Source organism: Euleptes europaea, chromosome 7 (assembly GCF_029931775.1).
Source record: "Euleptes europaea isolate rEulEur1 chromosome 7, rEulEur1.hap1, whole genome shotgun sequence".
Taxonomy (NCBI): domain Eukaryota; kingdom Metazoa; phylum Chordata; class Lepidosauria; order Squamata; family Sphaerodactylidae; genus Euleptes; species Euleptes europaea.
Window position 1 is genome coordinate 27,284,332 of NC_079318.1, and position 25,655 is coordinate 27,309,986.

At 41.3% G+C, this 25,655-nt stretch overlaps 1 protein-coding gene across 1 annotated transcript in view; it reads left to right on the forward strand.

Annotated features, from left to right (window-relative positions):
- Positions 1-25,655, forward strand: part of RYR2 (ryanodine receptor 2) — a 308,323-nt gene that overhangs the window by 105,066 nt on the left and 177,602 nt on the right. The window contains exons 23-28 of the mRNA XM_056853337.1: positions 2,255-2,359; positions 3,169-3,272; positions 4,356-4,439; positions 10,768-10,927; positions 17,572-17,667; positions 22,284-22,431. Of these exons, the coding sequence (XP_056709315.1) occupies positions 2,255-2,359; positions 3,169-3,272; positions 4,356-4,439; positions 10,768-10,927; positions 17,572-17,667; positions 22,284-22,431 (697 nt within the window). The remainder of the gene's footprint in view (positions 1-2,254; positions 2,360-3,168; positions 3,273-4,355; positions 4,440-10,767; positions 10,928-17,571; positions 17,668-22,283; positions 22,432-25,655) is intronic.

The window sequence follows — 25,655 nt, forward strand, 5'->3', positions numbered from 1 at the left end:
AACCTCCCGCCGGTGGCGAAGAGACCTGGCAACCCTAACCGACATGTCAATGCAGCATTAAAAAGTAGGCTTTATCTCTGGTCTTTTTAAATGCAGGGTTTGTGGAGGGGTGGAGAGTTTCATCCCTCTGGGGAGGGGCTGTGGCTCAGTGGTAGAGCATCTGCTTGGCATGCAGAAGGTCCCAGTTCAATCCCCAGCATTTCCAGTTAAAGGGACTAGGCAAGACCTCTGCCTGAGACCACGGAGAGCTGCTGCCAGTCTGAAGAGACAGTACTGAGTTTGATGGACCAAGAGTCTGATTCAGTATAAGGCAGCTTCATGTGTTCAAAGAGAAGCTCAGGGTGGAATGGCCATTATGGCCACTGGGACCTGTCCTGGTGGGCTGATGGCCTCCCCTCCCCAGCCAGACTAGCCAGTCCAGTGGCAGAAGAGCTGCCCCCCCCCCGGCCCTCACACAGCAAGGAGTAGGTGATGCCCCCCATTCTTGGACAGCACTTGCATAGTGAGGGGAAAGCATGGTTGCAACATACTTGCATAGTGAGGAAGAGGTGGCGCCAACTGGCCCTCACACAGCTGAGGGAAACCAGGCACTCTCCCAGCCATCACAAAGGGAGGAGGAGCCAAGGTCACCCAGCATTTGCACAGAGCCTAGTGCCTTCCCAGTGAGGGGGAGGCTGGGGCCCATCCAGCACTCATACAGTGAGGAAGAGATGGTGTCTGACTGTCCCATGCGTTGCTCACCTGGCCCTGGCTGGGCAAGGGGAGGGGAGCACCTGCCTTGCCCTCGCGTGACTTGCCTGACAAGGAAAAGGCAGCACCCATCCAGCTGGCAGGCATACTGCTCCTCCTTCCCTCATTCCTTTTGGTGGGTGGGGCCTGGATGGACCGGGGCTGGGCAGGCAGATTGCTTCTCCCTCCCTCCTTTGTAGGGTAGGGCCCAGGTCAGCTGGGAGCAGGGCTTTTTTCCGGGGTGGTTTTTTCCATCCCAGGCTGCCCCTGTAGATGCTCAGACTCCTTTCTGAAGTATTTTGATTAGGCCAGGTATTCCCAGTACTGATGGTCAGTGCTAGGCTTAGTGGGGCAACCACCTGTTGTTCTTAAGCCTCCTCCCCCTTTTTTTCTGGTTCCTAAACTTGCCATTCTTCTCTGATCTTGGCTTCTTAATATGATTTCAAGAGAACACACCTCAGTACATGCCACGTGTATTATTGTAATGAACCAGTACTCAATTTCAGAGTATTTAAGGGTCCTGAAATATTCTGATTATTTTCCTCATTTTTCATGCTGTTTTCCTGTGTTATTCTATTGTCTAAAGGAATAAAACTATCTAAATATTAGAGCAAAATACATCTGTCACAATGAACAAAATGTAGCTGAAGTACTAGGACATTTAGGAGTAATTCACATAATACCAAGTTCTAATGTCCAGCATCTGGATTTTGGATCAAATGTGAGCTGGGAGTTACGAGTTTGCAAGAGCCTGATTCCAGCCAAAAACATCTCACCCTGGCAAAGGGGCTTTATCATTCCTCATCCCTCATTTAGTTTTCATTACCTGAAATGGCTTCAAGAAGCTGCTGTTTATTCCTTTGGAAAACTTGCATGTATTGATGGCTGCCCATAAGTTTTCCAGCAGAGCAAACAGCAGCTCTGAGAGCCAGTGTGGTGTAGTGGTTAAGAACAGTGGTTTGGAGCTGTGGAGTCTGATCTGGAGAACCAGGTTTGATTCCCCACTCCTCCACATGAGCGGCGGAGGCTAATCTGGTGAACTGGATTCCCCCCCCCCACTCCTACACATGAAGCCAGCTGGGTGACCTTGGGCTAGGCACGCTCTCTCAGCTCCACCTACCTCACAGGGTTTCTGTTGTGAGGAAGGTGATTGGAAGCCGGTTTGATTCTGCCCTAAGAGCCAGAGAAAGTCGGCATATAAAAACCAACTCTTCTTCTTCTTCTCTCTGGGGCTATTTCAGTTCAAGAAAATAGCACTAGGGGTGGGAGAGGCTGAAGACACTTTTCTATGCATGTTGTGCTCCTGATCAGAGTTGAGTTCTCATGCACTTGGGAAGCACAGAACTCCAAACACATGTGCCCTTGTGTGATTTGGAGCTAAAGTAAAGAATTCATCAGCTTTCTCACAGCAAGCTTGGGCGAGCAGTTGATTTCACTCCATCCCATAATTACGTTTGCTTATTTTTTGCTTGGTTGTCCTTCATTCCATTTTGTTTTTAACAGATGCTTACTCTTTTATCTTTAGATTGTGTTGCCTCCACATCTGGAAAGAATAAGAGAAAAACTAGCTGAGAATATCCATGAAATTTGGGTCATGAATAAAATTGAACTTGGCTGGCAGTATGGTCCGGTATGTACCTTTCGAATTTTGTAACTCTGATCTTTCCTCAATTTTTTAAAAAAGAGAGCCTCTGTGTCATTATTGCAGAATAAGGAGTCAAAATGTTTTCCATACTAAAATATGTCTATATATATTTAGAAAATTGTCTAATGGTTGGAAAGAAAAATACATTTGTGTATTCACAGAGTAGAAGTCATGCATCATTTCCTCAGTGTTATAGCATACAAAAGGTCCCAGATTCAGTCCCTGGCATCTCTGGTTAAAAGATCCAGGTGTTAAAGGGAAACCTTAGGGAACTTCACACACACACTCACACACACACACAATGTGTGGGGCAGCCATCATATGTCCACTACAAATTCATTTTAGTTCTATAACACATTACTGTGGAATCATCTGTTCCAGCATTAAACTTGCATTGTAACATTTTAGCCTTATATGGTCCAGTACTTGAAATTTAAGGATAAACGCTCTAAGTTTTCTTATTTTGTTTAGGCTGAATATTGAATGTTATTCTTCATAGTTCATTTTACTTGTTTTACTTGTGCTGGTCATTGACTGTAATAAAATTTTCTATTCTATTCTATAGTTCATTTTCAGAATATGCTCTTTCTTACTGAGTATAAAAAGTACTTGTGATAGTATCTTAACAATTTTAATTTTTTTACTCAAGATACACTCTATTAGCCTTCCTTTAACTGGTGATTACCACACTGTGTAAATGTAACTTTATTTTTTACTCTGAGTTTTAACATCTTTTCAGTCCATCTGGCAGTTTTTGACTGCAGTTCTGAAGCTCAGTCTTTTCCATCTTTCAGGTTAGAGATGACAATAAGCGACAGCATCCATGTTTGGTAGAGTTTGCCAAGCTGCCAGAACAAGAACGAAATTATAATCTCCAAATGTCATTAGAAACATTGAAGTAAGTTTAGCTAATTTTCAGAAAGTTTTTGTTCTTGCTCTCTGCTGTGTACGTATTTCATTGCCTGATGTTTTCTTCATTGCAGCTGATGCAGTGGGTTCCAGCTCATGAATGTTTATAGTTTTATTGCTTCAATAAATCTTACTCTTTTAAGTATGCAGTGCACCTTTTTATTTTGAATTAGTGTGCAAATAGGTTTGTGCATATGAACTTTTAAACAGTCTATTAAGTTTGCTTTATATAGGACTAGTAAAGTGTCCATTGGTATGACAGACTGCATTAATCAGTGTTGTCATACAGGCCCTCCATTGCTGGTTACAATAGTAATCTAATAACTTTAGATGCCCCTATGCTTATTGCATTTTTTCCAGCAGGATGTGCAGATACACCTGTAGCTGTTACATTTGCGAAATATTGTTGCAGTTAAGCATGCTTTCAGAATTTCTCAATATGAATTGCTGGATAGGTAAAAAGGTAAAGGTCCCCTGTGCAAGCACCAGGTCATTCCTGACCCATGGGGTAACATCCCATCCCGACGTTTACTAGGCAGACTTTGTTTACAGGGTGGTTTGCCAGTGCCTTCCCCAGTCATCTTCCCTTTACCCCCAGCAAGCTGGGTACTCATTTTACTGACCTCGGAAGGATGGAAGGCTGAGTCGACCTTGATCTGGCTACCTGAAACCAACTTCCCTCGGGATCGAACTCAGGTCACGAGCAGAGTTTGGACTGCAGTATTTCAGCTTACCACTCTGCACTGGATACCCTTTATTTAAAAAAGTAGTGAAATTCTGGGTTTTTTAAATGATTTGGGTGAATAATCAACTTGGCATTTTTCTTTAGGAAAAACTTTTTTTGTGTGCATTGCAGAAAGTATATATAAGAGATATGAATATGTTTTATGAAGGTATGAATTGGAAAATACATTTGCAGATTTTTACAATTTCAGAATTGAGGACTTCACAATGAGTGATGTATTTTAGAAACAAGATTAAACGAGTATTTCCAGACCTCCCTGTGATTTCTATGCCAGTTATATAGCTGCCTTATGTCAATCTAAAGGCTGTAACTGATTTTCTTCTCTAGAACCTTATTGGCATTCGGTTGTCATGTTGGAATTGCAGATGAGCATGCTGAAGAAAAAGTAAAGAAGCTAAAACTTCCAAAGAAGTAAGTTATAAAATCACTAAATATGTGTTTAGACATTTGTTCAATGGGTGGATTATTATTGTCCCTACCTCAAGGGTTGTTGTGAGACCAAAGTAAGATGAGAGGGAGCTGCTCACTGCTCTGTGCAAAAAATATGCCATCCTGTTTACAGACAGGCAGGGGAGCCTGCCGGTGTGGTGCCTAGAGGGTCAGACTACGGTGGGTATAAATCCCCATCATGCCATGAAACTTGCTGGCTAACCACCAGTAAAAGGTACAGGTCCCCTGTGCAAGCACTGGGTCATTCCTGACCCACGGGGTGACATCACATCCCAACTGTTACTAGGCAGACTTTGTTTACGGGGTGATTTGCCAGTGCCTTCCCCAGTCATCTTCCCTTTACCCCCAGCAAGCTGGGTCCTCATTTTACCGACCTCAGAAGGATGGAAGGCTGAGTCAACCTTGAGCCAGCTACCTGAAACCAACTTCTGTCGGGATCGAACTCAGGTCGTGAGCAGAGCTTGGACTGCAGTACTGCAGCTTACCACTCTGCACAGGGCTTATACACCAGAGCCTACCTCAAAAGGCTGTTGTGAAGACGCAGCAGGAGGGAGGCACATCCACCCACTGAGTTCATTGGAAGAAGAATGAGATAATCATGTGATCAATATTACATTCAGCTCCCGAGCAGCCCCTGCCCACTTCCCTGCAGGCGACCTTTTGCAGGGGGGGCGGGGGGGGGGCGGATCACAGCCCATCAGCCTGATACATTCCTCTTTGGCTCTGGCAGCTATCCCAAGTCTCTCCTCTCCTGGCAATAGCCTCAATTCTCAGAAAGCTGGTGGGCAGGGACAGGATGTAGCAGCATTGCCTTGCCACTGGTTTGTTGATAATTAGATATATTGATGACGTTAATAAAAAAATAAATTTGAGATGTAGAAAGCGTGCCTCAGCATGACCACTATATCTGTATATAATAACAAATATTTGCTTGTTTTTTTCTTGGGCAGTTAGCCAAAAATTTATAGAGAACACTATGATATGTAAGGAAGGGAGGTCATGGAAGTAAAAATCTTGTTTAAATGTAGTCAGGATTGCCAGTCCTCTGGTGGGGGTGAGAACTCTCCTACTCCTGCTTTTTGTTCCCCACTGACAAGTGGCAGTGGAAGAAAATTTTTAAATGGGCTGCTGGGCTGACGGAGTGATGTAACTTCTGGTTTTACCATGGAGTTTCTGGTGATTCCTAGAGGGGCATGACATCACTTCTAGGGTTTTCTCAGAAGTGAAGTTATAATGTCACTGGGGCATTTTTCACGGTAGATTTTGCTTCTGTTTTGCCACGGACTAAAAAAAAACACCACGATTTAAATGTTTTTTTCATGGCCGTGATTTATCCCTGTCAATCTCGTTGTAGTTTTGGTTTTTCATGGGAACAAAGCACGCTGTATTTGACAACGGTTTGGTCTGTCCCTTTTGCAGGAGGCCTTCCCTTCCAACAGGCTCATTGTTTATGCCTGACCCCAGCTCCGCCCCAACTCTGCCCAGCAGATTACCTCATGTGGTTCACCAGCCCCAGTGCAAAAAACAAGCACCAGTCCCTCTGGTCTCCTCCATTTTTCTTCCACCCTCGCTCTGTTCTGCTTTTGGAACAGTCAGATTCCAAATTGGCGGGGGGGCAAGGCAGCGCTTTCCTCAAAGCTTCCCTCTGTTTTCTATAGGTGTGGAACCCATTGCCCTTTAATGATAGACAGGATGGGGGGGGGCAGGGAATCCATGTGCTGAGAACAGGGTTTAGCTGAAAGTGGGAATGGCGGGTGGGGGAGAGGAAAGAAGGCCCCTGGATTGCGCGCCGGCCATGATCTGGCCACATTGCATCGTGAGAGACAGGAGGGCTCCTAGCTTGCGCGCCAGCCCCGATTCAGCCAGTGTGCATGGCGGGGGGGGGGGGGAGAAAGGAAAGAAGGCCCCTGGATTGCACGCCGGCCATGATCTGGCCACAGTGCATCGAGAGAGAGGAGGGAGATAAGAGCAGGCTGGCCGCCCCTCTTCAGAAGAGTGATGGGAGGGAGTTTTGCCTTGGGTTTTCCGCTCTCAGAATGCACATTTTTCCCATCCGATTTCTCAAAAATCCCCCCTCCCCTCTGGGGTAGAGGGGCCAACAGCCCCTTCCCTTGAACATCCCCCCCCATGGGTCCAGCTGCCCTAGACTGAGCTACCACCACCACCCCCAGCACGCGAGGAGCACATGGCGTGGCCCCGCCGGTCTCCCCCTGGAGCCGTCCGTCCAATGTGCCCCTGGGCTTGGAGGTGTGGGCCCAGCTCCAAGGCCCATCCCGGGCAAGGGGCGGGGAAGGCGTGCGGGGACAGAGGGAGAGAAGTGCCAGGATTCTAGGCAGGCAGGCAGGCAGCAAAAGGGGCGGTATTCTTGTCCGAGCGCGAACTCCCCCAGCCAATCACCGTTCTTGGGGGAGGAGACAGGAGACGTCCCGGGGAGCGAAGCAAACATTTTTTCATGGGCATCTGAGCAACAAAACACGCGTCCACAGGAAAGATCGTCACAAAAGTGGTTTGGATTGCCTCTCTTTTAACGCGGCTTATTTTGCTCAGTGGGGGAAAATACGGATCTGAAGCGAATAACCAAAATTTGACTCCGATGCAAATCAGCGTCGAAACAGCAGCAAATCTCCGTGAAAAATACCCCACTGAGAGCTGCCCCCATGTCCCCTCCCCCACTCTTCCTAAATGTAATACATGCTAGAAGTTAGATACCTGCTTGTACTTATTATACATATCCTTACCTGCTTATACTTATACTTATTATACTTATATTATGCTTAGATGCTTATATTATATTTAGATATAAAATATTACATTTACATGCGTTCTTATTTATGGGAAATTTATTACAAACATTTTGTAAAGCTATGAAAAATTGACATGTAAACCTTTGAATATATATTAATTTACAATACACATTTATGTCATTTTGGGTTATAATATTTTTGGCCATTGTGCTGTTAATTTAGTTACTATACATGCTAGGAGTTCATGTAGCCCATGTAGCTATCCAGATCATCCTGACTGAGAAGGACATAAGTCTTGCCCTAGTCAAGTGACATAGTCTAGGAGAGATCAGTAAGAAAGTTAGGCATCCTCTGTGTGTGTGTTAAGTGCCTTCAAGTCGCTTCTGACTCATGGCGACCCTATGAATAAAAGTCCTCCAAAATGTCCTATCTTTGACAGATCTTGCAAATTGAGGGCTGTGGCTTCCTTTATTGAGTCAGTCCATCTCTTGTTGGGTCTTCCTCTTTTCCTGCTGCCCTCAACTTTTCCTAGCATGACTGTCTTTTCTAGTGACTCTTGTCGTCTCATGATGTGACCAAAATACGATCGCCTCAGTTTAGTCATTTTAGCTTCTAGGGTCAGTTAAGGCTTGATTTGATCTATAACCCACTGATTTGTTTTTTTGGCAGTCCACGGTATCCGTAACACTCTCCTCCAACACCACATTTCAAAGGAATCTATTTTCTTCCTATCAGCTTTCTTCACTGTCCAGTTTTCACACCCATTCATAGTAATAGGAAATACGAAGGCATGAATTAATCTAGTCTTGGTGGCCAGTGACACATCCTTACACTTCAAAAAATTTTCTAGCTCCTTCATGGCTGCCCTTCCTAGTCTCAATCTCCTTCTGATTTTTTGGCTGCAGTCTCCCTTTTGGTTGATGGTTGCATTTTTAAAGAGATTTCCTTCATACCTTAACTGTAGGACCATTTTTTTTCTTTTCTTCTATTTTCACATTCACAATGAAGCACATGCTTAATAAGACCATGTTCAATCATTTGCAGTTTTCCATTTATTTTGAAACATTAGAATAATAAAAGTGTTAATGGAATTTATGCTGGACTTCTATTGAATTTGAATAAAAATGGCCCACATTTGCCTATACATCATTCATAATCTCAGTTTAATATGATTCATATTCAAGGTTTAAATATTTGCTGACTTGGAGCTGCAGAGATTAAATTTTATTTATCTGATCATATGGATTTCTTATCTTACTCAGAGGCACCATCTGCAGTAATTGTGGATATTTTTTTTAAGATGTACATCTGAAAACTAAGATTAAAACCAAACAACTCCCCATCACATAATTAAAACCATGAAAACAAGGGCAAAATACATGGAACCTTGTGGGACCTCAAAGGCCAAGGGGCTGAACAGCAGCCCCCCCAGCACCACCTTCTGAAACCTACCCCCCAAGTAGGACTTAAACCACTACAAAAATGGTGCCTCCCACTCTCAGCCTGGAAAGGTCCAGAAGGATGCCAGGATCTATGGTAATGAAAGCCACTGAGTGGTCCAGAAGAATCAACAGAATCACACACCCTCTGTCCATATCCCAGAACGGGTCATCTACAAGGTCATCTACCAGGGTGACCAAGGCTGTTTCAGTCTCACACTGAGGCCAAAAATCAAACTAGAAAGCATCTGAACAAATTCCCTCATCCAAAAATCTTGAAGTTGTCCAGCCACCATTCAGTCACCTTGCTCAAAAATGGAACATTTGAGATGAGTTGATAGTTACTGAGATCTCCTGAGTCCAGGGTAGGCTTCTTTTGAAGTGGATACCACAGTCTGTTTCAAGTCTTCCCCTACCCCATGACAGATTTGAGTAGCCAGGAAGAACAAGGGTCATTCGAGCTGATGCTGGGACTCAAACCTCCAAAGATCCTGTCCACATCCTCAGACTAAATAAACTGAAAAAATATCCCAAACAACTGGACCACTTGGCACCTTGGCAATTGGCACCATCTGAGCCTCTCGGATGGGACACAATTGGAAGAAGTAAACTCCTCCTCCCTCCCCCCAGCCAAGTCTCCATGATTCATGCCATGTTATACATCTCAGCCCTCTGTGGTTTTAACAGTGAATTACCTGGTATTTAGCAGCAGGATTTTATTAAAGCCTGGCAGGTATTGGCAGGTTATTGATAGGGTAGGAGGTTGTTGATAGGGTTACCAGCTTACCCAATTTCCCATCATATAGCAGGGGTTCCCAAACTTGTTGAGCCTGTGGCCAGTTTTGGAATTTTGAAAACAGGTAATGGACACAACCAAAAATGTTTGCTATAGGATCTGGGGTCAGTCACAAAATAGCTGTTCTGAGAGTGTGATGCTGTAGCTAAAAAGGCAAATGTGACCTTGGGCTGTATCAACAGAAGTATAGTGTCCAGATCATGTGAAGTATCTCTTTGCTCTGGTTAGACCTCTCACCTAGAGTATTGTGTTCAGTTTTGGGCACTGCAATTTAAGAAGGATGTAGACAAGCTGGAAAGTGTCCAGAGGAGGGCAACAAAGATGGTGAGGGCTTTGGAGACCATGTCCTATGAGGAAAGGTTGAAGGATCTGGGTATGTTTACACTGAAGACTGAGAAGGGGATAGGATAACCATCTTCAAGTACTTGAAGAGCTGTCATATAGAGGAGGGTGCTGAGTTGTTTTCTGTTGCCCCAGAAGGTCGGACCAGAACCAACGAGTTAAAATTAAATCAGAAGAGTTTCCATCTAGACATTAGGAAGAATTTTCTAACAGAGCAGTTCCTCAGTGGAACAGGCTTCCTTGGGAGGTGGTAAGCGCTCCTTCCCTGGAGGTTTTTAAGCAGAGGCTGGATGGCCATCTGTCAGCAATGCTGATTCTATGACTTTATGCAGATCATGAGAGGGAGGGCATCTTGGCCATCTTTTGGGCATGGAGTAGGGGTCACTGGGTGTGTGAGGGAGGGGTAGTTGTGAATTTCCTGCATTGTGCAGGGGGGTGGACTAGATTACCCTGGTGGTCCCTTCCAAGTCTATGATTCTATGAGTGGGGTAATCACAAACTTTTGAACATAGGAAACCAAGCATTCCCTTATGGTGGAGGTACATGCTGCTGAATAGGTGTTTCCTGGTGAGACAAATGTAATGTTGCCTTGGTTCTTCTGAAGTATCTCCAGCTCCAGTAAGGTAGAGGAAAGCCAGGACTGGCTCTGGGAAGAGATGCTCTGGAGAAGAAAATGGATACCAGGAAACCCATTGGCACCAAAAGGTGCTACATTGGATGTCACTGCTGTATCTTTGAAGCATTTTGAATCACGTTAACTGATGTTAAGCCATGATACTGTCATACAGTGCTGCTAGTTAGCTGTACAAGAAAACTACTGAGAGTGCACTGAGATTAATGTCATTCAAGTTCACTGAACAGCATTATATTGCAATAAACAGATTATTGATATAAATTATGGAATTGCTTTAATAAACACAGAAAAATAGATAAAAGTAAACTCAGCTGCATATTTTTCTTTTTGTTAGTTACCTATTGTCTAGTGGATATAAACCTGCTCCTATGGATTTGAGTTGTATAAAGCTGACACCCTCTCAGGAAGCCATGGTTGATAAACTGGCAGAAAATGCTCACAATGTATGGGCAAGGGATCGTATCCGACAGGGTTGGACATACGGAATCCAGCAGGTAAGTCCAAAAATGGATGCCTGAAAATTCATTCACATTGGCATGAATTGTGGACTAAAATTTGCATTTTTAAATGTGGTAAAGTAGATAAATATTCGGGTTTGATCTGGAGCTTGGACAATTTTCTTTTTTGAATGTACACTTAATATATTTGTAGTGCTAAATATATATTTTAGTGCATTTAATTGATGTGCCTTGAACTTCAGTATTTAACATCAAGTAGTTCTGCTGAAGTCATGGACACTATATTGTAATAATTAATTTGTGAATCATGACCTGATTTGGGCAAGTGTGGTGGGTTCCTTGGGAGCAAGTAAGGATAGGTGCTTAGAAAGCTACTTAAAGAAGGCCCAAGATGTTGTGTGTGCATGTCTTCTATAGGCTATATGAATTGTCTTGGAACTCCCATATGTAGGAAGGCATCAATTTGTGGATGCTGATTAGACATTATCCTTCCAGATTTAAATGTCTGGAAACTTATTTTTGTTGTTGATTATATACTTGGAATAAAAGCACAGTCCGTATTAGCATTATCTCCATTTAGCTCACTTTTGGTTGTGGAAACTGCTTTTAAGGCTGAATAAATTATTTAGACATGAACTACATATGATTATGGCAGGCCTGCTTCTTCAAATGCAGGTCAGTCCCAGTCATAACTAAAACTAAGGCCATTATGGAAGCATGATTTAAAGCTCTAAAAGGGTGCCAGACAGAAGGAATGGAGCCCTTCTTCACTCATTGCTCCGGTCTCCACAGTTTACTCCGAAGTGCTTCCCCCCCCCCCCCCAGCTTCTTTCTATTACTGGGATTGAGCCATTCTAGCAGAAAACCTTTCTGGAGAGAAAGATAATGGACAAGTGATGATTCATCACCTACTGCCTTTTTACTCCTTTGGTAATTTAAATCACATCCCTACTTCCAATATGATTGAGGCAGACCCATTTTTGAAGACATAGGACTGTCACATGTTGGACATGGAGCAGTCTCAAAGGAATGACATATGCTGTTTATATGTATGTGTGCTGTATGATGGATTATTATGAGCACAAATTTCGTCTCCCTTAAAAAGAAAACCAAAATCCAAACCCACTGACCTTGTGAGGACAATTCAAATCACAAAATGTGTGGCAAATATTTGCCAAGTTTGTATAACTTAGTAATAATATATAGCACAATAGTAATAAGCATTTTCACTGCTGCCAGAAGGTACAGTAGCATTTCACAGTCGGCAAATTTAGATTTGATAAATGTGACCTTTGCAATAGAGCCACCTCTATGTTACTGCTATGTTACTGGCAAGTCATTTTTGATGTGTAATTAAGCTTTTTTCATTAACAGTCATTCATCACTATATTTTTCTTTTGGGTTGGGTGTCTAAGACTCACAAAATATAAATGATGATTATTATTTTTTGGTAGTAACACCATAATTTTTCATTAACATTTTGTTTAGGTCCTGGAATTTGTTACTAATTGTGTGTTTATCTTTACAAGATGGTGATAAACTTCATACATTTTATTATTTTAATGAAGAGTATACTTTTTATATTGACTCACTTGTATCATGTTTGCTATATCATATTACATTGATGCTATATATCAATCAATCATCATTTATTGCGGTCAAAAGACCAATTCAGCACAGACTTTAAAACTCTACAACATTCAGTTTTCCCACCCCCACATAAAATGTACAAATCCAGTAATGTTTAAAATTCACACACTACATAACAAATAAGCAGATATGAGTCCTAAAAGTAAGTTAACTAATAATCTCATATGTCCCCGTCCTGCTCTGGGGTAAAAGTATGGCTCAGTTTGGCCTTCCTAGTGATGCACACCAGTCTGCAAAACCTGGCCACCTGTTTTGTTATCTCTGTTGAAGCATCATTGAGAAAATGATGCTATGTTGAGAAATGTTGATGCTATGTATTTGTAGGACATTTCATCATGCACTTTTGTCATAGCTACTTATGGTAAGGCTTTTGGAACCAGTGGAAATCTATCTCCATTATGGTGCTAATTCAGTTCCCATTGAATTTAATTTCTAGATGTTTTTGATGCAGGTGGGAATTAATGTTCCCTGTCAGAACCACTGGTTATTTCGTTCAACTGGTTGCTTGTGACTAGAGGTAAATCAGGGCCAGACTGTATATTCAAGCTTAAGGAGGTTGTGAAAAATATACTAATATGGTTGCCGTTAACAGCGCAATCCTGAGTGCGGTTGGGTAGTAGAGACTCGTCTGGGGACAATGCAGCCGGGCCGCCTCCTGATCAGTTTGCTTCCAGGCGCAACAAGCCGAAAATTGTATTTTAGTGAAAACCCCATGGAACTGCTCCATAAAGTTCCATGGCCAGTGCCTCTCTTTTTGCAGGCACAGGTTTGTGCCAGCCAAAAAGAGAGTTCCCGAGGCAAAAGGGCTCAGGGAGCTAACTAAAGTCAGCCCCACCCCTGGCAACGCCCCCTTTTGTGCTGGCACGAGCCCTTGCACTGGGAAAATGCTGATGGCGAGGCTGCGCCAGCACCTGTGGCTCCCACTGCTGCGCTGCTTTCTGGAGCCGTGGCCCTGTACCAGCATTAGTGCCAGTTTAGCTGGCATAGGTGGCACTAATGCTGGCACAGTGGTCACTTCAGCTCCTGTCCCCTCCCCCCTCCAGGATTGCTCTGCCCATCAGGCAAATATTTTAAAACATAATAGTACATTTAAAACAGCATTAGCATAATTGTATAGACAAAGTAGCTTGAATATAATTGCTCCCAGACTGGTGAACACATACACATTCACACAGAATTGATTCAATATTTTATGTTTTTGATGAAGTGCTGGCCTTCTGCATTTATAGTTGTTTCCAATAAAACTATGAAGAGAAGAGCCTCATTACTTAATTTGTATTCATCTCATTTAAAACACTTTTAATTTCCTAATGGTTAGGGATACATTGCAGTACACTAAAACAATTGATTGTTTAATTAGAACGTGAAAGCTTGCCTCTTTCAACCTTTTACTTGAAGTTTAGTACCAAATTCTCAAATATCACATGTCTTTCTGATGAAAAAAGTATGTACCCATTCACCTCTGAACTTCCTGCTTTGCACTGTCTCTCTGCTTCACTACTATTTAGTGTTCTGGCTAGGGATGAGTGGATTCCTCCAGTTCTATTCCAGATTAGATTTCTTGCATCTTTAATCCTTGGGTTTTGCTTTGATGATCTTATTTTGACTTTCTGGAACTTCAAGGAGAAAAACCCAAGAATTAAAGAGAGAATGCTCCTCCCCATTTTTCAGGATATAAGTGGTCTCCAGGGACATATAGGAAACCTTGGGCATCCACTTCTGCAAGTCCTAGAATCAAGGATTTGGGGGGAAATCAACCCATGAGTCATAGCATAAAAATAACGGAAGACCTTTCAAAACTGGCTATTTGTATGCAAAGTATTCAGAAGTTTTAAAATTCATTTCAGTATACAAAGGTGGTAGTTTTGAAGGTGTTTCAGTGGGATATCCTTTTTTGTTATTTGCATCTGTTTTGCAGCAAACTAGTATGCTTTTCCTGAGATCCCTGAATCTCAGGGTTATGGATATATGCACCAATGGAACTTTAAACAAAAAAATTCCCCAGTGTTCCCCATCTGCTTTGACATTGGAAAGAAATTGCTCATCGGATTTCCCACAAATCAGGTTCCTGTTTGAACAGAAATCCAATGGGGAGAATCAAGATATGTTTGCAAAACCTGCTTTAGTAGAATTTGGTGATCAACCTCAGTTGTTGCAAGAGTTTCTCCAATACACTTTTGTTTTTACTGTTTTTCCTCACGCAAGTTCAACTCATCAGTAAAGATTTCAGTGCAGTATATGGCCATGACACAGCAGTAAGTCTTTATGTAATAACATAGGAAGTATGTTGATATCCTGAACATGTCTTTCCAAAGGATTTATTTGTTTCTAGAACTTCCAGGAGTTCTACTGCCCATCTTAATATTGATGGCAGTTTTGAAAATTGACAGGCTCTAACATTAAGGTTATCTTTAACACAAACATAAAAAATAATCCTGTATATATTTCACTTGTACTTTTTATCTTAGGGTGAAAACGCACGGTCGCTTTATCCTCCTTTAATCCCTGTTTTAACCAGGATCGAACACACATTAAGCGAAACGCATGCGTCTGATCCTGGCTGAATCCTGGCTGAAACAGGGATTAAAGGAGGATAAAGTGACCATGCGTTTTCACCCTATATCTCATAAGAACACAAGAAGAGCCCTGCTGGATCAGACTAGTGGTCCATGTAGTCTAGCACCCTGTTTCACACAATGGCCAACCAGTTACTATGGAGGGCCAACAACAACTATAGAGGCTGATGCCTTCCCCTGATGTTGCTTCCTGGCACTAGTATTTAGATGTTTATTGCCTATGAATATAGAGGTTCTCTTTAGTGGCTAGTAGCCACTGATAGACCTATCCTCCATGAATTTGTCTAAATTTAAAGCTGAATTAAATTGCAAACAGATGCAACAAAAGCTGTAACACTATGGAAAAGGAACGGGAAGGCACTGTAATGACTTTTATCCCTCAGTTAAGCATACATTTTTAATTTTTTTATGACTTGGAACCTTTTCCAGTAATGCTGACTATTTAGTATTGAGAGAACAATATACTATGTGTAATTAGAAGCTCTATGCAAACTTTTCAGGGATTCACGTTGTTATTCAAAGCAGCCTAAAATCTGGTGAGCCCTGACATATATTTAAACCTGACTGATCAACAAGTGAAATAGTTGTATAGAAGCTGTTAATTGTTAACAAATTATTGATTAATGTTCTGTCTTAGTGTTTCATTTTGCGTTTCATTTTTCATTGACTAGAACATTTCAAAATAATGTGAGGTATTTTATACTTTGGCCAAATTGGGTCAGCAATTGCAAGCATCCTTGAAGAAAAGTTATTTTTTTTTAAAAAAATTGTTAGCGTTTTAAATTTACTTATATTTTAAAACAAGCTGCTGGATGTACAGAAAATGTACTTCCATGGTGTGTCTTTTTTTTTGGGGGGGGGCATATTCTGGGCACAAATCGTAACTTACAGAGTTGAGCAAATGCCCCTCAAAGTAAAATTTAAGGATCATGAGAACTGTGAAGAAACCCCAGAAAGTTCTGGAATCTTGGACAATTTTTGATTGGATAAAAGTGGCAGTGCCATTGCTGTCAGTAACTCCATACCATGTTTTCCAGCTTATTGCTTTTCTTCCCTCCAGTAGCGGCAGGGAAAATGATTCCTACTCTGTATTCGGGCATTGCCTAGGGCTGAAATGAGTAGGTAGTAGTCATGTCTACTATTTCACTTTTTACACAATTTTTTTATATTACTATAAATATGTTTTGTATTCTATGTTTTCATCATATCAGTTTGATATGGTAGGCTACCATACATCTCTTATAAATTATATCATTTTAAACTCCACGTTTTATATGTTAAATTATGTCATTTTTTAGAACTCCTGTTCCGTATGTTATATTTTAGTGAGCCAAGCTGCCTTCTTGTGAAGCACTCAATAGGCTTTTCATTTTATTTTAGTATATAACACATTGTGTACACACATTTTTCTACCTTCCTCAGAAATGCTGCTTTCTGCATGGATATCCACATCCATTGTACAGCAACTGCATGCATAGAGTTCCCTAGTGAACCCCTTTCTAGTCACTTCCCCCGGTTTTGCAATACCATCCATAAATTAGCTTATACAATCTGTTTCTCGTTTAGCTGCAAGTGTAATTAAAATTACTAGAAGACCCCTTAATATCTGCAAAATATGAAATAGTGCGAAATAAAAAGCAAGCACCAAGAACAACAACAAAATCTAAAGCTGCCTGTCATTTAGTTCATACATAAACATTATAATGCTACCCATAAAATAACAACTAATAATGCTTCTGCTTAGCTTCCCCATTGGGCTATGTCAGTGGTTACATTTGTCATCCTTGGATTATTGCTGTGAGATGTTACAGTACTACACAAGGTCGTGTGGTGGCTTGAGGTGCTTTAGAGGACAGCAAATATGTTGTATAATGAAAGTTATGTTTATTGAAGTCATTTAGGGCAGAAGCTGATATTCCGAGAAACAAAGGCGCTCGGACAGGTCCATGTCTTTCCCTTTCCCCCTCCCTTATAATGTCTAATTCAACACAACGCATGGTGTTTTGTGATGTCTTCACATCGTCATTGCTCCACACTTGCCATTGACAACCAATGGTGTCATTTGCAGGCCAGGCAGTTAATTAAGACGCTACAAGGAAGGAGGGGAAAGCCGCATGCCTTGGCAGCAGTTCTATGCCTCTTGCAAAGACCCACTTTTAATCAGCCATGGAAATACACATGGTCTCACTAAATGATGTACTAGATGCTTTGATGAGTCTTTTCTGCCTTTCTTTTATGTGTCTCAAAAATGACTACAAATTAAAGGGATACTGTCAAGTAGTTTATGCCTTCATTCGTACTAATTTTTTGGTATTAGAATCTACTGGGGGGACACCATCAGAATGTTCTTATTTTCTCTGCTGGAATCCACCACTGCTTCCCAAGAAAACTTTCAAGAGCAATAGCCACTGTTTATGCATTACTGTACACAGTATTTTTATTCTGCTGCTGCAGAGCCAGCCAGCCAGCCAGCAGAAGGACCACACGTTATTTAGTATGTCCTCTTCACAGAACTGTGCTGACATCATTGATGACAGGGATCACAAACAAGTAAGTACTGTAAGTAAGGCACAGCTTCCTAAAGTGCATTGGTTTGCAATGGTAAAGATAAAATAAATTCACAGCTTAATGAAAATACTTGACAGTGTCCCTTTAAGGAAGGGTATGTCTTCTTTCAGGCTTTTACCCATTTTGACTTGAGAATGCTTTATAAAATTTTAAAACTGTAAGCGAAAGCCAAAACATCCACGGTGAACTAATGAGACATGCTCAAGGACATGGTAATATGGCTTTTTGTCATATCTAGTGTTTATTAACTTTCTACTCTTTTTATTAACTTTTTTCTCATATTAAAAAGAATACTGTAGTACTTTTATGCATAAAGGACTCTTTATTCATATTCTATATTGTTGTGCTGAAATATATTTCCTGAAAGTTAACTTAGATTACCAAGAATGGCAGTTCAGTATTCACCGTCAAGTACTGCAAATAGGGTTGTACAAACAAACAAAAAAACAAACGGTAAATTTTGGGTTTGTGTTTATTAGGCTCAATTTTTTCCCGGCAAACCTGGAATAAGCCAAATACCAATACTGGTAAAGGGATATTTCAGCTTTATTTCCAAGTTTACTGAAAAACATTGGGTCCATTATAGTCTATAGGGATTTTTTTGAACCTCCTGTGGGGGCATTTTTGGAGGTAGAGTCAACAAATTTGCAGCATAGCTGCAAGGGGCTCTCCTTAGATGGACATCAAAGTTTGGTGAAGGTTGGGACAGAGGGTCCGATTTTATGGACCTGCAAAGGGATCACCCCCATCCTCCAGACTTTTGTGAGCCAAGCTGTCCATCGGTTTTAAGGTTCAGAAGTTCAGCGTTGCCGAGGACTGGCAGAAAGAGCCTATTGGTAGTCTGGTGCCTCAAAGTCTGGGGGTTCCCTTCATATCTGGGGTGCATAGCATGATGTCCATGCAAATTAGCTTCCAAACTGAGGGAAACATCTTAAAAGCAAGAAAGGTAAGGCATGGAAAACATTTCTTTTGGTGGCAAATGACATCCTGTGAATGTTCCTTTATTATAGTCATTAAAATCTGATTTCAAGAGATGGTCACTGTGCGGGAAAACAAAGCCTCTACTCAAGGCGACCTTCAGTTTGAGAGCAGGTTTTCGGTGTGTGTGTGTGTGGGTGTGGGTGATATCGAAGCCATCCAAAGTCATGACCAAGGCAGCTCTTGTGAAGGAGATTGCTCATCCGTGTGGGTGAGGAGTCTTCTTCAAAAGCCCAAATGGAAAACTTTGGATACAACCCCAATCATTTTTATAAGTTCTTTCTACGATTATGTTCCTTAATTTTTTAAAAAATCCCTTGCCAAGCTTGCCACCCCAAACTACTACTATTGTGCGGTCCCATTGTTTTATTTTAAAATAAAATATTAAGTTTCAGAAAATAATTGTATTAGTTATACATGATTTCCCCCAAATGATATTTAAAAAGGGAAGATAATGTTAGAGAACAAACAGTTATGATGCTATAATTAATTATGCTCAAAACGCAAGTAGAAATTATGATACAACTTTGTGGGGGGATGGCAAAAAGTTATTCTAGTGCTACCAGAGAGTTGCCTTTTTGTGTCTTCTGTGGTTTAAATTTCATAGGATTGGTACCTTTAAATATGCACCCCCTCAACAGCTAGTGCAGTTTCCCCTTGCCCTTCCTTTTCCTGCGGCTGCCACCTCCAGTCCCACAGCTTACGGGCAAGGGCTCCTTTGCTGTTCCCAGCCATTTCTCTGCTCCTCCAGCCACTCACAGCCTCCTGGTAGGGTTGCCAACCTCCAGGCAATAGCTGGAGATCTGCTGGTATTACAACTGATCTCCAGCCGATAGAGGTCAGTTCACCTGGAGAAAATGGCTGCTTTGGCAATTGGAGTCTATGGCATTGAAGTCCCTCCCCTCCCCAAACCCCATTCTTCTAAGCCCCGCCCCAAAAATCTGTTGCTGGTGGTGAAGAGGGACCTGGCAACCCTACCTCCTGGGTTCCTACAGTTATCATTGCCGCCTCCTTTTAAACGAGTGGCTCGCCAGTGCAGGTTCCACCCCCAAGATGGCATCTCCTTACCCTCAACAGTCCGGCCATATTGTCTTCTAGTCAGTCTGTCTGAAGTCTCCTGATGTTACTTGGGCCTTGTGGGCCTGCTCTGATGGCTACCATTTGTTAAGGCACTTTGTATACTGAAAAGTGTATGGGATACAAAATTTGATTTTATTTTTTTACTGGTTATTTAGTACTGACTAATCTGAGTTACATACAAAGACTGCCACAACTAAGAGTATTGGAAAGCATGGCAATGGGACACAAGCATCGAATACATTTTCTCTTCAAGCTAAACAACGGGTGGGTCTTTCTTGTACTCCCTCACTTTTCTCCTTCAAAGCTGGCGTGAACCTAGACACTCCATTGCAATGCTCATCCATAAAATCTGATGTATCCATCTGATGTCGATGGAATATGCATCCCTACTTATGGCCACTGTGCTCACACGGCAGAACATAACTAAAATTGGTTGGGGACTCTTGAGTCCAATTAATCCCCAAATTAGAGATTGAGAAAAAGTGTTGCCGTTTTGTGGAATCTGGATCATATGTCATCTGCTGCAGTATGTGGCACAATGCCTAGCTTTCTTGAGGCAATAGTCCTTGATTTATCAACATTATTTATGGTAATGTCACCTGATGTTTGATGTACCTTTTGCCTTCCCATTTTGTGGTATGCTATAATTGAACCAAGGTTATCATGCTTTGCAATAATGAGCTTGCATATGTCAAAAGCTACTCCAGGTATAGTTAAAATTAACAAAAACAGTTCGCTAATTTTTGTCTTTAGCCTAATTGAAATGTACACAGCATAGCAATATTGGCTCACATTAAGTCCTTGATAAAAATATATAGAAGTAAATAGCTCTTAAAACAAAGAGTTGTTCCGCTAACTACTAATAGTAGCAGTGAGCATAAAGGATAGAAAACCCTGGGTCATTTTTTATGGGAAGCTTTCTTTTGAGAACTGGGAGAGGATATGCCAATCTTGAATTTCATTTTTCTTTTATATAACTATCTAAAATTATGTTTTTGTATGGAGAATTTTCCTTTAATGTCCTGTGTACCCATGAGCATTGCACACATGGCACACTTGCTTAGTACATTTCTTAGTTTCCCTACATTGCTGATATATATCATTAGGTGTTACTGCAAATATCAGTTTAAAATACATGTATACTGTTTATCAAGGGCATGTCATCATTTCCTCTTTAAAATACAAACTCCAGAGGGGTATCTGTGCTAATCTTTTGCAGCCAAAACAACAAAAAATCTTGTTGCATATTAAAGACTAACACATTTATTGTGGCATCAGTTTTTGTTACCCAGAGCACATTTTGCTGGATAGATGAAAAGTTACATTCATTTAGACAGAGACCGACAGAGCGCCCTAAAGCTAGAAACAATAGAAGGGTTATGTATGGGGGGGGGGGAGGTTTACTGTAAAGAGAGGCTAGAAGGCTCATCTTACTAGGACGTACATGTGTTACATAATGGAGAGTACAGAGTACAGATGCAGTTGTCTGTGAACCCCTCTCTATTGCTGATACATTCGGAAAGTAGAATGATTCTGAATAGTGTACATAAACTGGTAAGGAGAGACAATTGATCCTTACTTTGTTTTATATATGTGAATGAATTAAAGGAAATGAAGGTTTTGAAAGGGAAAGCTGCATTTTGCACACATGCATACCCTTTGTGCTTGGTAAGATACATACACCTGTACGTCGTCTGCAGATATCTAAGCCTGAGTACAAAAGGTATTTACTTATTTATAGTGATTTTATATCTCAGCAACCTTAAAGCAGCACAAACATGCAGTTAAGCAGTCCCATAAGAAGAAGATTGCAGTTTCTGAACCATATTCAAAGAGAGCGCCATGTAGAGTGCTTTGCTGAAAAGTAATCAGGGATTCGAAACAGCCTCCTCACACAGAAAATTTCCACTATATGGTGATCCAGATACAGTAATGTCGGAGACTTGTGTCTTTATCACCACCACCATCAGCTCCATTTGTTCCAAGTTTTCTTCCGGTTGTACTCAATCTGTTAATTCTTTTCATCATCTTCAGCTCATTAAATATGTTATAGACGCTGTTATGAATATCGTAACATAGTAGTATATTTTAATTTTGATATTTATTTTAGTAATTAATTACTATTTGTGTAACATTAGGTGCTTTAGTTCAAGTCTTGATGGGCTGTAACTCTATGTTAAAAGAATATGCTTGCTAGTATAGACTGAATAGCATTTATTTTCTGTTATTTTCTTTATCCTTCTCAGAAGGCATTCTTTTAGATAAGTGATTAGAACAAATTTTAAAAGAACTTCATTTCAGGGTTTTATATCTAAATATTTCTGTACAATTTAGCTTTCTGAAGGCCTATCAGCTGCCAAAACTGTCAGTTTCTTCTGGAAATGTGCTTTAGACTTATGTTTTCAGTTTATTTTAAGGATGTATGGATTCAGTGATGGGATTTCTTTTGGTACTGCGAGGATTAAAAAAAATACTCTTATAGATTCTGCAGAATTAGGCCTTTATACTGGGATTGATTCACATTTCTTACCATTCTGCAGGATGTGAAGAACCGCCGAAACCCCCGCCTTGTCCCCTACGCACTTCTAGATGATCGCACTAAGAAATCAAACAAAGATAGTCTCCGAGAGGCAGTTCGTACGCTCATTGGCTATGGTTATAATCTTGAAGCTCCAGATCAAGATCATGGTATTCAACTTTTGCTCTTTTCGTTTTTGTAAGAATCTGAAACCACTGGCACAAGTGTCTTTTACACATGGAATGTGAATTAACTATTTATGAAATTATTAAAAATTCTGGTACATACTAGAATATGTTTGTTCTATTAAAATGATAATAACATAGTATATAATTGTGTGAAAATCACATTCGAGATCTAAATGTTATTATTCTCTAATGCTTCTATTTTAATATCACACTAGATATTATTGAAATATGCATCCAAGAACCTTCAAAAATTGCCCTGGTACTATGCTTGCTGGACTCAGGCAACCTTATAAAAGACCTGGTTGCACTTTTCCAAAAAGCTGAATTGCAGTATTGCAGATAACTCTTAACCCACCCCATGTCTGTGGTCACCATGACTGATGGGGGGGGGGAATGGTGTAACAGAATTCAAGGTGCAAGCCCCATAACTGCTTATCAGATGTACTGTAGATCATGGTTGCTACTCCAGTGGGATCCACATTTAATTGTGAAATCTGATCTAATAGGATTGTATTACTGCTAAATCTAGTAAAGGAGGAGGACAATATGAACCAACAGCTGGAAACTAAATAAGCTGCACCATTGGGCCCAGAATGTATATGGAAATGGCTCAGGAACTTTGTCTTCATTGTTCCTTGCACATTAATAAACCCCAAAGTGCAGTTTTCTTTCTGTAAACAGAGTAACGCCTAGAGTATGAAATAATCTGTCAAAAAAACTACGGATTTTGACTTTAGGGTGTTTTTTGTCGCAGCCAATGCAACATATTGGAATCAAAAACATCTTATTAATTTTTACAAAGGAAAACTGATTCACGGAAGCACTGATGAAGTGAAGTGTTATAATTGTATGTAAACGGGCACAAAAATGGGCTATGGTGGAGAAAAATTACCTCACCCCAGAGATACATGCTTGAGGTAAAAAAAAATAGCCTTATGGATACCAAAAATGTTAAATTAATATGGATACCAAAAATGTTAAATTAATGATTAATAATGATAGAGTTTTGAAATAAGCTCTAGTTGTTGTGAAACACACTTATGCCTCCACACACACCTAAATTTTCTTTCGTCTTCTGTGCAATCCCACATTGGGAATGCACTTAGGCAGGCCTGCCACGGAAAGATTAATCTCTATGCTTAAAAACTCTACTGGGGGTGCCTTTCCCCTTTGGAGCTGCTGCAACATGTTTTCCCACTCAAACAGTCATGTACTTTGAGGGGGGGGGGCCTCTCCCTCTGTTCCTTCTTTGCTGCTGACCGAGTAGGTTCCTTTTTTTGAGCTCTTACGGCTGAGGTAAATCTTCTCTTGACTTTATTTTCTCCTGCATTAAAAAAAGAAAAGAAAAAGAGAGTAAGAACTGTTGAGCCCAGAACCTGGCACTCTTCATCTTTGATATGATCACTGAGTGGCACAAAAAATGCCCTATTTTGACGACCATGATCTCCCTCCTGGGTGTTGGCGAAGAACATAATGTCACTGCCTGTAAGGCGTGTCAGCGATTTTCACCTAAGGCGAGAGGGGTATAGCTTCACATCTCAAGGCCTCATTGTGGGAGAAAGCACTGGGATAAACCCACTCAATTGGCCATTCCCTCAGGGTGGCCTTCAAAGCTGTGTTCCATCAGCGGCCCATTCTGAACCACTTCAGTGCCAATCACTTTCACCATCTACATCGGTTCTGAGGTGTGTATTGGAACTGCCCACTAAGTAGGCAAAATCTAAGACCAGGCACAGAGACAAATCTAAACCTGACTTCAGCATCCATCATGCCCACTTGGTTCCAGCCCCAGAACTGGCGCCCGAACCTAAGGACATCCTTCCTGATCCCCCGAAAATACCTTCAATACATTTGGCTTTCCCTGTACAATTGGTTTTGAGGATGAAATTATGTCAGATCCAATGACGTCCATGGATCTGAGGTCAATTCGCTTGGAACTGGGTGTACTGGCTTCTTGTCCACAGGCATTTCCTCCTTTCCCATGGCAACCATACCCATACTACATTTCACCAGCTTATCTACAGGAATGGAATGAGTATACCCCGCCTGTCTATTGATCAGATCCAGGGGCCCACTGAACTCCTCGTTGTTGGATTCCACCTTCTGCTATCATCTTGGTTCCATCTACAGTGCTTCAAGGCATGCCATCTTTGGAATCTGAGGAGATAGAAGATGACATGTTGCTCGGATCCAAGCATAGTTCCAAGGCCCCATCAGATCCATCCCCTGATGAACGGGTTGGAGACTCTACACCTATTTCACCAAATGAAGACCTGTGTTTATATGCACAACAGATGGTGAGAATGGCACAGGCACTGGAGATCAATTTTACTACTACAGAGCAGAGACCAAAGGATCAGATCCTGAGCCATCTAGATACAGATTCTCTAGTCACTGTGGCATTCCCAGTTTTGGAGGGCTTTAAGGACATTTCCAGGGAAATATGGAACAAAGCCTGCCTCAACCCCTGCTACCTCCAGGAGTATCGAGAACTTTTGTAAAGTCAAGCAAGAAGGTTCAGCTTTCTTCTTAGCTTCCACTGATCTCCTTAATAACTGAGGAACTACAGGCCAGAGGACAACATTCATTCCATGCTGCCCTTGCAGAGGAGGAAGTTGGATGCACTGTGGCATAAGACCTATTCACCAGCTGCCTTATCTTTTTGTCTTTCCAGTTATCAGGACATCACAGTAGATTCCATTCACAGATCGCTTCTGTGGTTGCATACCGGGGGCAATAGAGACGATAGATCACCAATTTCTATTCTGTGAACCATGGATTGCACCCAGGGCTATTTGGATTGCTCTTGTTTTATCTAGATATCAGCTTCCTGTTGAGCCATGGGTGGTACTAGCAGACTTTGACCCAGAAGTAACTAGATGTATTGCAAAATATCTGGCAATAGTAGTTTCTTTAAATATATGCTAAAATGATTTTATTTCTGATTATATATGAATTGGGTGGGTCTATGTATTTGCTTACTTATGTGCTAACCAGAGGTGTTATCTATTTTATTTTTTATATTTGTAATATTATAATGTTTTAAGTCCTTTAAGATTTTATCATGCTTTAATGTTGTTTTATCGTTTATGTATTCTTCAAGCTCAAGATCTTTGGTCATATGAGCTTAATAATAAAGGAAAGGAAAACAACACATTAATGCCTCACGTCACACAAATGATTCTGCTTCCAGGGCAATTGCATCC